Source organism: Capra hircus, chromosome 3, assembly GCF_001704415.2.
Source record: "Capra hircus breed San Clemente chromosome 3, ASM170441v1, whole genome shotgun sequence".
Taxonomy (NCBI): domain Eukaryota; kingdom Metazoa; phylum Chordata; class Mammalia; order Artiodactyla; family Bovidae; genus Capra; species Capra hircus.
In genome coordinates this window covers 80,213,581-80,228,134 of record NC_030810.1, presented here as the reverse complement: position 1 = coordinate 80,228,134, position 14,554 = coordinate 80,213,581, and the positions used below count along the sequence as shown (strand labels likewise).

Genomic DNA, 14,554 nt, shown 5'->3' with positions numbered 1-14,554 from the left:
TCATGGGTCATGAGCCATTTTTTGATAACTAGTAGAAAATTAGATTCTTAAAAATTAATGGACATATGCACCTCATGAACTTAGCTGAGAACTCTTAAGCCTTGAAATACCTTAAAATCTCAGCATAGGTCCTGGCCAAAGCTTCCAGTTTTAGCAACAGGAAAATGTATTCATTCACTCAGCCCATCTCTACTGAATCCCTAATGTATGCTGGCACCTTGTTGGGCTCTGTTCCAGAAAATTTTTGAGAAACATCTTAAGAAATATTAAAGAACAAAAAGGAGCCAATAGGAAGGGACAATTTAAACGTAGGAAAAAAATGACTGAAGAACCTATACTCCAGGTTTAAGTGGATTACTTGGAGGAGGAGTAAGCAGAAGGAGTTTAGAAATCTGTCCCTTGTCATTACTTTCAATGTGGAGTGACCATATTTTCAGCTCCTGAGGCCCTTTATAGGAGTTGTGGGCCTAGACACTTTGAGATCTCCACTACTTGCTTTCCCTGACTTTTCTCCTCTCCCTCTGCCCCCTCAACCTGGTTCAGTATGGAATCAGTTGGAAAATTAAATTACTCACCCCCTTAATGTCAGCTCCCATATATTTCTTTCTCCTCCTGCCTCAGAGTACAGTTCAGTTCTTTAAGAGACATGCCTCTGAATGAAGCTAGCGTAGAATTCAAACATTCAAGAGAGAAACCTGTCAGTTTCAGACCTCGAAGGAGAGCTTCCCTGTAAGACCAAGGATTTTGACCTCTGGGGTCTCTCCATCTCACCTTCATCCCTTTCTTTTAATTCTGTTTAAAAATAATAATAAAAAATGCTTTTCGGAGGAGGCAGAGCAGTGAGTCCGCTGGTTCCACGTCTGCTATAAGAAGCAGATTTTTGCACAGGGATAAGGTTACCGCTGGCAGCCCAAAACTCCAGCGGTGTGGCGGTTCAGACGCTGGGCTCCTCCCCTCCCCCGCCGACGAGGAGAGGCTCACAGACGGGTGCAAGTAGACAAGTAGCTGTTTTTATTGAATACAGAAGCTCCTTGAAAACTCTGTGGACTCTGGGGCTCTCCTGCAATTCCTTTCATTCCCAAAGTGCTGGAGCCAAGCACGCGTCCCCCGTAACTCCCTCCCATTTCTTCTCCGGGATTTGGGTAGGAGAGGAGGGAGGAAAGGGGAGTGGGGAGATGGAGGGTGGTTGGTGGGCTGGGCTTGCGGGGAGACCTGATTCTCCGGCAAAGGCAAGGGGGGCGGGCTCGGGGCCGCCCGCGACGCGTGTGATTGGGTCTGACCTTCAGCGGGCTTGTCAGTTTCGTCCCGGGTAAGGGGGGCGCGGGAGGGGAGTGGGCGGGGGAGGGGGCTGCCCGGAGCCTCTCGTCCGGCCCACTGACGGCATGAAGCCTTTAGGGGCACGCAGTCCTCTCAGATTTTTGGTTGAAGCCCCTCATCTGCCGTCAGTCTGAAGGCAGGGCCCCGCAGAGGACAGATCGGAGGGTCCCGACCGGCGGGGCCAACCGAGAGGGAGAGGAGGGGGCGAGAGACAGGAAGGAAGCAAACCATCAAATTTAAGAAAAAGCCCTTTGACTTTTTCCCCCTCTCCCTCCCCAATGGCTGTGTAGCAAACATCCCCGACGATACCTTGGAAGGGACGAAGTAGGTCTGCAATCGCGATTTCGTGGGTTGAGTTCACAGTTGTGAGTGCGGGGCTCGGAGATGGAGCGGTGGTCCTCTAGGTGGAAAACGAAACGGTGGCTCTGGGATTTCACCATAACAACTCTCGCACTGACTTTCCTCTTCCAGGCTAGAGAGGTCAGAGGAGGTAAGAAAAAATGGTTTGGGGGAGGTGGGAGATTGCTGTCGGTCTTTCTCATTCTGTGCCCCTCCCCCCTTCCTTCTTCCAACCCCTCCCCCGCAAACAATTCTCTCAAATAAAATCCAGATTGTAGCTGCCACCAGGTTGGAAGTGAAGACTGGTGAGAGAGATGGATGTAGGCGGGACAGTAATGGGAGAAGAGGTAGCAGGAAAAAAGATCTGTCAGGCACAGAGCCTGCTGAAATGCCCTTCACCACCTTCCAGGGGCTTTGAAAAGAGGAAAAATATTACCTTGAACACAGAAGCAGTTGTACAAAGCTTTTGTTTGAGGAAAGGTCCTTAGACTACCTTTGAACACATCTGGTTTCTTCAGATTCTAACTAATGGAAGTCCTTTTTTAAAGGTGAGCTGAGGAGAGAATATAGAGAAAGGGCATAAAATGAACCTTGATAAAGTTCTTTGTCTAGAACAAAGTGAGAAACAAGCTGTTTTAAGGATTTGACAGAGACCAGGGGGAAAGAGTCTTTAAGACTGAGAATACTGTCTGTGTGTGTGTGTGTCATTTTGAGGAGATAGTAAGAGGGGAAAAATGGCAGATTAAAAGAAATGGATGGAGATAGGAAGAACACTCTTCCCGGGATTTTGCACCTTCCTCCCCTCTGTGACCCCCCCCCCCCCCCCCGCCTCAACTTCATCTTGCAGGTTGGACGTGCAGTTCTCTTGGAGAACGATGAAACTCGCCAAGCAAATGGGGTGGGGGCGGAGGAATAGGGATTGGAGGGAAGGGGAGGGGGCGTGGGGTGGGATGGGAGGAGAGAGGTAAGGAAAAGTTCCTACGTGGCACCACCAAATATTCAATGACCAGACCTGCTGGGAAGACTGCAGCTCTGTCAGTACCCGAGGAGGGAGAGCGACTTCACTCCTCCCCTCCGCCTCCTCCCTCCCCTTCCCCCGCCCTTTCCAGCAAAGGCATCTGGCTGGAGCGGTCCGTTAGGTGCTGTAGACACGGCTGGCGGGAGGACGGACTCCTTTGGAGTTAAGGGAGCCCAAACAGCTTATAGTAGAAAAGCAAGCTTTGCCGGGGTGCGCAGAGAAGTAGGGGTGAGAAGGAGGGCGGCGATGATTGGCTGAGGGAGAAACAAATTGTCAACCCCAAAGGCTCAGGCTTTAGCAGAAACCTGAGTCTGACCCTGGTGGGTGCCAAGATCTGAGTTCTTTGTGGGAGTTAGCGCTCCCGGAGGCCGAACTCTGCGAAGCCAGGTCTGTATTTCTTCCCCACACTTTGTGATTGTTCACCTTCCTGAGGAGCAGGCAGGGATGGGTTATTCCTCTGTGACTTTTCCTGGCGAATAGTACAGTCAGAGACTCATTAGGACTATCTTTGAATTTTTGAAAAAGTCATGCTGATTACGTGGATTCATTCATTTCTACATTTTGAAAGATAAATAGTAGAGTCTTGGAAGTGAAATCTATCAAAAGTTTGCACTTTACCTTTGGTACCTGGTCACCAGCGGGATTGGTCGGTTCTGTCCTCAGGTCTGCCCTCTGCTGGTTTTCTTTATTATTTGGAATTAAAGCAACTGCCTCAGGATATAAGGCCTCCTAAAATCCTTCTAAGTACAATGATCCTGAAAAAGGACACTTGATTAAGGAAGAACAGGTATATTGTTTCCTTTTGAACTTTTCGAGCTATTTCTTATGATACTTGGAACAAGTATCATAATGGAAGCTTTTTGTTTTTAGTATGGAAACTAAGACTTTCTTCAGTGAAGACAGATGCATTGTAAACTCGAGAGACTTATCATAGGTATTCAGGTATTATTTCACTGAAGATGTTTCAGTTCCACACTGGGGCTTCTTTAAAGCTCTTAGAAGATCGAAAGGTCAAATTTCTACACTTATGATGCATAATTTTCTCATTTAAATCTAACTGCATACCTAAAACTCTTTTAAACAAAACATCTTAGTACCACATCAAATAACTGGTGGAAAAACAAACTTCTCTATTAATACAAAACCATCTAAAGTGAGAAAAAGCAAACTTTAAGGATCATGTGTAGTTTTTGTTTGTTATTTTTGATGAAATATCTTGCAAGTTATATGGTTATTTGGATCTTCACATTGTTTAAGATTTGGTGTTGGTTTCTCCAAATTGCTAGGTGCTTATTCTTTAGAAGGAAACCATATTTACTTAAACCTACTCTTGTAGGCATTCTTACCACCTAATGAAATTCAACAAGGAAATACTATATTAATGCTTAAAAAGGAAACACTAGCCTGAATCATCACACAAAGGAAAAATAAACTCAGTGTCCAGTTCTCATGCTAGCCTTTATATTTGCAACTGATGTAACAATGAGTTAGTTTCTAAATAAGGTACTGTATACCAGAATTGTACTATATATTTATATAATTTGATTTCTCTGAGATGCAGTGGTATGCTCTGATTGTTAAACTGAAAGATAATTTAAAGATAACTTTTATCTAAAATTTGTATTTCTTGGATTAAAAAATGCTTAAGCCTAAAAAGTTCTGGGTTCATAATAAATTGGATTCTAAAAATATGTAGTTAGGATCCTGAAGCATCTTACAGAGAAAACCTTACAAAGAAAATTTCCTGGAGTGAATGAAAAGAAAGTCAGTGAATTGACACAGTCATATTATTTTACTTTGCAAATCCAAACTCTGTAATTTAGTAATCTTTAATTTACTTTAAAAATTGTTGGTATTTATTATGGTTTAGTAAGAAGAAAAGAATAAGCATTATTTTTTATATTTATGTGCATTAACTTCAGGATCATATTTCATATACTTGTTTATGGTTAATATAAATGTTTTATCTCATGAATTTATAGATGTCATATTCAATTAGTTCAGTACTTATTAAGATAGAACCTGAAATTTACCTGGAATTTATAGTGACTATAACTCATGACTGTGTTCAGATTGATGGTTTTATGATAGATGGTTTTAGCAGTTTTTAAAGGAGTTAAGCTAAATTGAATAAAAAGAAAATATAATATCTGATTGAATCATTTTGTTACTAATTAAAATGGTATTCTATCTTTGGTGGTTGAGCTAATACTGTGCCTTGCAAAACGTAGATTAATTTTATGAAGAATTTTCGAAGCTTGTCAAGAGTTGGTAGTGATTCCTGCTCAAGTGTTTTGAGTGCCTGGGATCAGCAGGTGAAATGGTGCTGGCTTCCAGAGTATGTGCTAATCCAACTTTGGGAAGAGATCAACCTTGTCCCTTAGGTTACTCAATCAGAAATCAGTTAAAAGATAAGATATGCTTCTGATAGCATCTTCTATGATTATTAATATTGTGTTTCCATTTGTTTTTTAAAGCAAAATCAACAAAGTCCGTAATAAACGCTAAAGAAAATTAGGTAGCTCATGAGAAACACCTTTCTGAATCTTTTATACAGATAACCTTAGTTTAGGTGGCACATATATGTTCAGTTAATTACAGACACCTTCACAAAATTGTCTATTAGTTTTAAAATTAAGTATATTAATATTTTAATGTGACAATTGACTTTATAATTAATACTTTGCTAGAATCTACTTTATAAAAATAATTCTGTGAGAGGTATACAGAGTTTTAAATAAAATTATGAAGTTGCAAAATGAAAAATGTATATATCTAGATAGCATGATTGCTTATGATTTATATAATTAAATTTTAGCTTCTATGTTTGCTTCGATTTGTGACTAAAATTGAAGGGGCACATTATTCAAGTCATCACTAAAATATAGCAAGGCAAACATGGCCCCCTTTTCAAATTTGTGGGTAGGATTTCTGACAAAAAATAATTAGTTGCCTTTCTATTCTTAAATTTTGTTTCTTCTCTGAGACAAATTTCTCTTCACTCTGGTTAACTTATTTAGGCACTACCTATGTAGTGATAATGAATGGATTCAAATCAAGTTTCAGTGAGAGTGTGTAATAAAAAGCTGAATTTTTCGAAAGAAGAAAAGGTGTTTAGAGTCTTTTAAAGAGAATGATAGAGATAGCAATTCTTATAAAAATGGCAACTCCATACTACCTTCTCACTTTACTAATGAGGAAACTAAGGCACAGAAAAATTCTTAACTGAATCCTGTGTCTCAAAAAAATATAATCATATAATAGTCAAGATTTTCCATAAATGAGTAGGGTGAAATCTGCAATAATGATAAAGTATCTTTAAATAATAGTAGTCTGAGACTTAATGGAATAAACAATTATTACTCAATTTGTGTGTATTTATGAAATATAGAATGACCATATATTGCTTAAATATATGTGCTGGAGTTTAGTTAGTGAGGATTAAGTGAAAATGATGAATCAAAGAAACACAGGAGATTATAGAAAGCATTTAAAAATTCCTCAATGTTCTAAATTTAGATATAGGTAATTTTTGATAATTTGTATTGTTAATATACCTAATTATGTGATTCTATAAGATCTGTATCAAATTAAAAAGTGCAACAGTTTATAAAATATTTTTGTATACATTTGTTGCTGGATTATGAACATAGTTTTTTTCCCTCTCTAAAGTTCCTAATAGAGGACCCAGTACAACTTTGAATTTTCAGGAAGCTAAGAAAGTTATATATTTATTTCAAATAAGACAAATAATGTCGAATTTCTCTTTTCGTGTTGATTTTATATTGATTGGGTGATATATATAATATCTAATTGTATGTTTTTTATTAATAAGTCAGATAATGATTTGATTTTTATTTGATATGGGTTATTTATTTAACAGATAACCATTTTTCCAAAGAAGCAGTCAGCTTTGGGAAAAAAATAACAGATGCGCTTAGTAGTGCAAGTTCTAATTCAAGTTTTCCCTTTTGGATTGTCAAAGTGTCTAAAAGTACATAACCACCTTTTACTTCGGGAATAAATGGATAGTTAATTTATAGAGAAATACTTCCTCTTCAGGGACTACCATGATATGCGGTGCTGGCAATGGCTAAGATAGAGCTAATATTTCAACCATGAAGTTTTTTCCTCTCTTTTGGGGAATTCAGTACATGTCCTTAAGGTCCTGAAGAAGATACTATGGAAGTTCTACAGATGACTAATTCTGTTTTATATGAATACAGGGTTTTATACATATTGACCCAGCCCTATCATGTAATATAATCTTTAGTGATGATGTTTAGGTATTTAAAAGCCAGAATCATATTATATCCTAAATGCACTTTTCTTTCCTGTCCACCTTTGGAGAAAGCGCAGTTGGTTTGTGACATTAGGAATTCAAGGCAACTGCAGAGTTGGAGCTGAGGGCTGATCTGCGTTTCTGCTTTTACTCCTCGACTTCCCTCATTACTGGGGAAATGTGACCTGAGCTGGGAGTGGTGAGAGGAAATCAATTTTTTTTTTTTTTTTTTTTTTGAGCATTGAAGTTTTGTCCCTTAACAAAGATGAAAGAGGTACACACAGGTGCTATAAAAAGTTACAGTGCTCCTTAAACTTTCTCCCTGAAGAGTCTATTTTAAATGCAGTTTTCAATGTATACTAAAACTATGCTATATTGAATTTCCTAAATTTGGACTTTTTTCTACTGATTTCTTTTGCAATTAAATTCAGAACCTAAAGGGTTTTGCTTTTTTTTTAACTACCTTCTATATTCTAATGCATCTATTTAATTCTCCTTTCAAAACCCTAATATGATTTTATTTTTATAGATAATTGTGATTTTTTTTTTTTTTTTTTTTGCTTTCAGTTGTGTCAGAACTCAACGTGAATAATACTCTTGGGTAGAGAAGATGAAACAATTTTAAAGTGATTTAGTGAGCAGTATCTATTTATCAGTTGCAGTCTTTGGCCTACTACTGACTTGGCTAGTGGTTCTTTAGACATTGGCTGATCACCAGACCTACTGTTATCTGGTAAAATAAACTCTTTGCTTGCTGCGCATGGAATTAGAGACAGTGCTATTAATTTAGTAGAAAGAACTCAGAGAAAAGAAAGGTTATCGTATTTCAGAGTAAGAGACCAGTTTAAATACGACTTGACAATTGAGAACTAAAACAAACCTGTGTAAAAGTGCTTCAGCACAATCAACTTTTGCAATCCCTCAAACCTTCTTTTTTTTTTTTTTTCTCTCCTTAAAAAGCATTTCTTTCTTATTTTAACCAAATTTAATTGCTCTTGAATGGCCCTGGACTGTACAGGCCAATGAAGGTCCCTATTCATAGAACTTGAGCGTATAGGATGTCAGTGGAAGCCTCCTTCCTCTGTCTGACTGGTAAACTCACATCCGGGCTTATAGGAGCAAACCTTAGACTGTAGGAGGCAGTTGGCTTTCCTTTCTCACTCAGACTTTAACAAACAATTTCCCGAAAGGATCACTACTACGAAATAGCAGTAGTTGCAATTCCTGACAGAACTAACAAGAAGCTCTAGCACATTTTCCCACTTTGTGTTCTTAGGTACCACTGCGGAGAGTCAGAAGTATTAGTGGTGCATGCTAAGTCACTTCAGCTGTGTCTGACTCTTTGCGACCCTAACGACTGTAGCCCACCATACTCCTTTGTCCATGGGATTCTCCAGGCAAGAATAGTAGGGTGGTTTTTGCTGTACCCTCCTCCAGGGATCTTCCTGACTCAGGCATTGAGCGCAGGTCTCATGTCTCCTGCACTAGCAAGCCGATTCTTGACCACTAGCGCCACCTGTGGTATTTGCTCTTAACTCTCTTTTCAGATTCACTGTGAAGTACAGCCTTCTACTTGCTGTCACTCTTTGAATGTTGATGAACCTTCGAAATACTTCACTGGTTTTGAAGACAAACATATTGTACAGATGGCCTAGCATGATGTAGGGTGCCCTTCTGTATGTCTCAGACTCAGGTTTCCCACTCCAACACCATGTACCCTGCACACTAGGCATGTTCAACCTCTTGACCGTCTTTTCCCCTGTCCTGGAATGCATTATTCTTTTTCGCCTGGAATATATTTTTCCTTCTCATCCATCTAGCAGATACTTTCTCGTACTTCAAGATTTTACTCAAGCTGCATATCCAGACAGATATAGTAACAAGCTCTAACACTGAATGCATATGTCTCCTTGCAAACATTTTTGTATAGAATCTCATTCGTTCTGACAGTTGTCTTAGAAGTAAGCTAATACTAACATCTCTATTTTACCCATAAAGAAACTGAAAAACAGATATGTTAAATGTCTTACTTAAGACCATACAGCTACTGTGTGATAGACCCAGGATTTGAACCCGACAGTCTTGCTCCAGAGCTCTTGCTTTTGACCATTTGCCCATGTTTACTTTATTGTGTATTCTATTTATATATAAACAGTTTTTTAAAATAATTTTTTAAATTTCTTTTTTGGTTGCCCTGGCTCTTCATTGCTGTACACAGGCTTTTTCTCCTTGAAGTGAGCGAGGGCTACTCTTCGGGGCTACTCTTCGTTTCTGTGCCCTGGCTTCTCACTGCAGTGGCTTCTCTTGTTACAGAACACAGGCTCTAGGCACGTGGGCTTCAGTAGTTGCAGCATGAAGGCTCAGTAGTTGTGACTCACAGGGTCTAGAGCACAGGCTCAGTAGTTGTGGCATACAAGCTTAGTTGCTCTGTGGCATATGGAATCTTTCCTGGACCAGGGATCAAATAAATCTTTGTCAGCTGCACTGGTAGGCCGAATCTTTTCTACTGCACCACCAGGAAAGTCCTATTGTATATTCTTAATGCTTTTGTACAGCCTCCCTGACTTTGCTTATGATTATGGTGCCTTGGGGCCTAGCAATAATGCACAAATCATGCAGCTGTAACCATTGTAAATATCATGTAAATCGTGCAAATAACTTACATGCTACCAAGGGAAAATATAAAGAGATTTTGGTGAAAGATGATGTCATAATTCAGGTGACTCTTCAGCTTGCACTAAATTTCAGTGGTGAAGGAATTGTCACTCTTCCCATTTTAGAGACAAATCTATGCTTTATTGATGGCAGAGAACCAAAGGGGAGTAGATGGAAGCTAGCATGTGTTACTTTATTCCTTTGACTGAGGGGAAATTGACAGCTTTGTCTGTTGGTGTTCAAGGTTCCGCTTGGGGTTGGCCTGGTTTCATTAAGGAACAGGGACACTTACAAATTGCTGCCTGTTCTAATCAGGATCTATTACAAGGAACAACAGTTCTATTCCACTTTGGGGGATTGATGTATGGGAGGAAGCTTATTACCTTCAGTATAAAGTGTCAGATGTGATTATCTAAAAGCTGTTTGAATGTAATCAGCTGCGAGAATGTAACTGAAAAATACGTGGTCTGCAAAAAAAAAGACAGTATAATTATTTTAAAAGTTCTTCATTTATATATTAGCCTTCCTCTAGGAGTTGCTGGAGGGTAAAGACTGTGATTTAGTTTTATTTCTTTCCCTAGAGTCCGCCAAGGTGCCAGAATGCATACAGGATATGATACAGTCACCATTTAGATTACTAATTATCTTCTTGTTTTGCTCATCAGACTGGAACAAGGTTAAAATCTAGTTAACTTGGAGTGGTGTAAAGTGACCTCCTCATGTCATGTTGTTAACAGTGATTAGAGTCCCCCTCCCTCTTTTTCTTTACTCACTCTGTGAAAGTGAATGAATTGCTACTTTTTTCCAGCTTTCCTCATTTGGAAAATAGTTTTGCACATTCTCTCCAAAGATATTTTTATATATTTGAAGCTTTCAGTTGACCATACTATTACTATCTCTAAAACTGGAGTTTGCTTTAACATAGTAAAATGACTGATAAAATGCCATATGAAGTCATATTTTTGCTTTGACAGCAACATAAATCGTCATTTCACTTGCCTATTGGTAAACAGGAAAGTTTCATTCAAGTTTGATTTCAATTTGTAAAAGTAATAATTGAGAAAATCCTGTCATATATAATTTTTCAAACCTTTTTCAGTTTTGTATGATATTAAGGGTTGTCTGATTTTGCTTAATGACTATTAGGAAAAGTAGCCTATCTATATTTATTGTATTATGATTATTTTAGTAAGCTAGCTCTTCAAGTTAGAAAGCAAACTGCATGTTGCATATACAATTATGTTATTATGAAGTACCATCTTAAAGAAGGAGTACTTAAAATTTCAAGTGCTTAATAGGATTAATAGTCTACAGCGGTAGGATTGTTTTGGATAAAAATATATTTTTAATATCCTATTCCTATCTGTTGTATATTTTAGTTCCACTAAAATCATCAGGATGGGTATCTTTATCTGCTTTATTTAGTGTGCCCTAAGCATGTAGATTGGAACCTATCACATAGTAAACATTTGGAAAATTTTTGTTGAATAAGGTAAAGATGTTGGTTGCAGCTCAGATGAATTGCTTTTCAATAACCTAATTGATAACCTGAGATAGGATATAAATTATGTAAATCAGCTGTTGTCAGTATCTGTGGAATATACTAAAGAGATTTTTGCTGATATTGTTATGATTTCTTGAAATGGCTGTCTCTGTTTTGCCTCCAAGCAAACTATGGTCTTTGAATACTCTCCTAATCTGCTTACCATTATTTTTTTACACAGAATTTAGTTATTATCTCCTCTAGGAATACCTCTTCTTAACCATGAGGACTAGGATAATTGACCTTGTGTAGCATCCTAAAGCACAGAAACCTTATCATAGAATGGCAACTAGCACTGTACCTGGACTATAATAGGTGGCCAGTAAACATTCATTGAGTGAATTAATGAGATCATAATTAAGACATTTTTATTAAAGTCAAGAGGACAGGAGTACTCAATTATGGCTTGATATCACAATCATTTCCAGTCCCATCTCTGTGGATATTGACTGAGTGGATTTTGTACAGAATCCAAGCATAGCTGCTTTATAAGACTCTACATATAATTTTGATGCACAAGCAAGGATTCATGAACCTTCTGAAATAGGAAATAAATGTATATAAAAATGAGGATGTGCCTAGTTTGTATAACAGTGTACTGGAAGTCAAGATTTGCAATGTGCAAATCTTCTGATACATTCCTTATTTTCAAACAGAAGTGGTTCTGCATAAAATAATATAAATAGATCAACTGATCATGATATTGATAATGCTTTTTAAAGAAAATCCTCCTCTTCATAGCATGTAACAAACTAAATGCAAATAAATATTTCTCTTCTCAACTTAAAGTCAAATTATTATAATGAAAATATAATTTTAGTTTTACAATAAGTATATTTTAATAGCTTTGGGCTTCCTTGGTGGCTCAGCTAGTATCTGCTTGCAATGCAGGAGACCCAAGTTCTATCCTTGGGTCTTGGGAAGATCCCCTGGAAAAGGGAATGGCAATCCACTCCATTATTCTTGCCTGGAGAATTCCACTGGACAGAGGAGCCTGCAAGCTACAGTCCATGGTGTCACAAAGAGTTGGACATGACTGAGTGATTTTCACTTTCAATAGATTTGACCACTTATAAATCAGACTTTATTTTCTTGGGCTCCAAAATCACTGCAGATGGTGACAGCAGCCATGAAATTAAATGACGCTGATGAATCTGGACAGCATATTAAAAAGAAGAGACATCACTTTGCCCACAAAGCTCCCTATAGTCAAAGCTATGGTTTTTCCAGTAGTCACATACGGATGTGAGAGTTGGACCATAAGAAAGGCTGAACACTGAAGAATTGATGCTTTTGAACTGTAGTATTGGAGAAGACTCTTGAGTGTCCCTTGGACTGCAAGGAGATCCAACCAGTCCATCCTAAAGGAACTTAGTCGTGAATATTCATTGGAAGGACTGATGCTGAAGCTGAAACTCCAGTACTTTGGCCACCTGATGTGAAGAGCCAACTCATTGGAAAAGACCTTGATGCTGGGAAAGATTGAAGACAGGAGGAGAAGGGGACAACAGAGAATGAGATGGTTGGACGGCATCACCGACTCAGTGGACCTGAGTTTGAGCAAACTCCGGGAGATAGTGAATGACAGGGAAGTCTGAATGACAGGGAAGTCTAGCATGCTGCAGTCCATGGGATTGCAAAGAGTCAGACATAACTAGAGACTGAACAACAACAAAGTTAAAAATGCCATACTTTTCAAATATTACACTTTCAACTGGTGTTTCTTCTTCTGTTACCATTCTCAAAGTTGTGACTTTATTTCTGCTTTGAATTTTCAGTATATAATGCTTTTTATGATATGAGAAAGTTCAGGATTAAAGTTGTTTAATAATTGAGAAAATCAAATGATCCCCTTCTTTGTGCAGTCACTGTGTTAGGTGTCAGGACTACAAAGATGGTAATTCAGGCTCCATTCTCATGGAGTATGTGTGTTACCAGCAGAGTGCTAGAGTGGAGGGTGTGGGCAGCAACCATGTAACGCAAGACCATAAAGGTATACTTTCTTGCATAGAATGGAGTGATATGACTAATTTAAAGATATAGAGAGGCTGCCAAGTTGACATGGTCAGCGCATACTCTGATATCTGTACATGACTGCTGCTGCTGCTGCTAAGTCGCTTCAGTCGTGTCCGACTCTGTGCAACCCCATAGACGGCAGCCCACCAGGCTCCAGTGTCTCTGGGATTCTCCAGGCAAGAGTACTGGAGTGGGTTGCCATTTCCTTCTCCAATGCATGAAAGTGAAAAGTGAAAGTAAAGTCGCTCAGTCATGTCCGACTCTGAGCGACCCCATGGACTGCAGCCTACCAGGCTCCTCTGTCCATGGGATTTTCCAGGCAAGAGTACTGGAGTGGGGTGCCATTGCCTTCTCCATGTACATGACTAGGTGGTTCCAATTGATTGCAACCATTGGATTCTCTGAAAAATAACCAGGGAAGTAGAGCAGTCCAGCTTTTTTCTGGGTTATTTAATCCACTGTAAAATGACCTGACATTCTCAATGATAATTAGTACAGTTGAATCACAGTTGATATGGAGTTATAGTCATGATGAAGTTGAAAAATGAATGAATAAATAATCTTCCTGTTTTATAAAGGAGTATGATAAACAACCATGTACGCATTTATAAAGTCTGTTATGAGACAAAGTAGCCTAATATTTTTAAACCTTACAAAATGGTTGTTCTTGTTATTAACCAAATTATAGCATGTTTTAGAACATAAAGTGTAAATAGTGACTTTTGTTTCTGAAGATTAATATGTTGGACCAAAACCTCTGTTTTATTTTGTTGGGAATAAGTAACTTATTATAAGCATTTTAAACTTCTAATGATTTCTTTCATGGAAAGTTATATCAAATAGAGTTTAAAAAATATATCATTGATTTAGTTATAGTTTAAAATAACATTGATAGTCTATCAACTCCCAAAGTTTTATTGTTACTACTCTAGACCTTGCCCCTGAATTTCCCTTAAACTTCGGATTCCTAAACTGATTGAACTGCCTATTCAGCTGTTTCCAGTGGCATTTACTAAGTCATCTCAAAATTAGCATGCCTAAAACTGAATTGCAGAACTCCAGTCCTAAAGTCCATTCATCACAGTATTCCCTGTCTCAGTTAATGGCAATACAATCAATCATGATGTTTGAATTAAAAACGTTGGTGTCATCTTTGACTCCTTTTCTCTTATACTCCACTCCGGTCTGCTATCTTCAGAATAAGTCCATAATATCACAAAGTACTTTATCTCTCAGCCCAAGAAAACAGTATCAACAAAATTTTACATCTAGAAGATTGCAATTGCTCCTTCTCTGCACTCTAATTCTACTCCAGTGCCCCTAGAGTCTGTTAACATAGCAGTCACAGTCTTCTGAAAAATTAGTTAGCTGATGTTCTTTCTCT

General features: G+C 38.4%; 1 protein-coding gene, 1 long non-coding RNA gene and 1 pseudogene across 4 annotated transcripts in view; 2 read left to right on the top strand and 1 right to left on the bottom strand.

The window, feature by feature from the left end:
* LOC102170571 lies at nt 989-2,682 on the bottom strand. 2 transcript variants are annotated; one of them, XR_309885.2, is made up of 4 exons: nt 2,639-2,682; nt 2,093-2,209; nt 1,627-1,789; nt 989-1,447 (listed from the first exon to the last, which is right to left on the bottom strand). It is a non-coding gene; the product is annotated as an uncharacterized LOC102170571 (long non-coding RNA). The 2 variants fall into 2 exon arrangements; XR_001917844.1 differs by lacking the exon at nt 2,639-2,682 and having other exon boundaries at nt 2,093-2,455.
* Nucleotides 1,405-14,554, top strand: part of COL11A1 (collagen type XI alpha 1 chain) — a 229,950-nt gene continuing 216,800 nt past the window's right edge. Inside the window, exon 1 of one of the 2 annotated variants that reach the window (XM_005678025.3) lies at nt 1,405-1,807. In XM_005678025.3, the coding sequence (XP_005678082.2) occupies nt 1,702-1,807 (106 nt within the window). In that variant the 5' untranslated portion in view covers nt 1,405-1,701. The remainder of the gene's footprint in view (nt 1,808-14,554) is intronic. The other variant, XM_018045833.1, reaches the window with a different exon arrangement.
* Nucleotides 8,613-10,160, top strand: LOC102174528 (annotated as a pseudogene).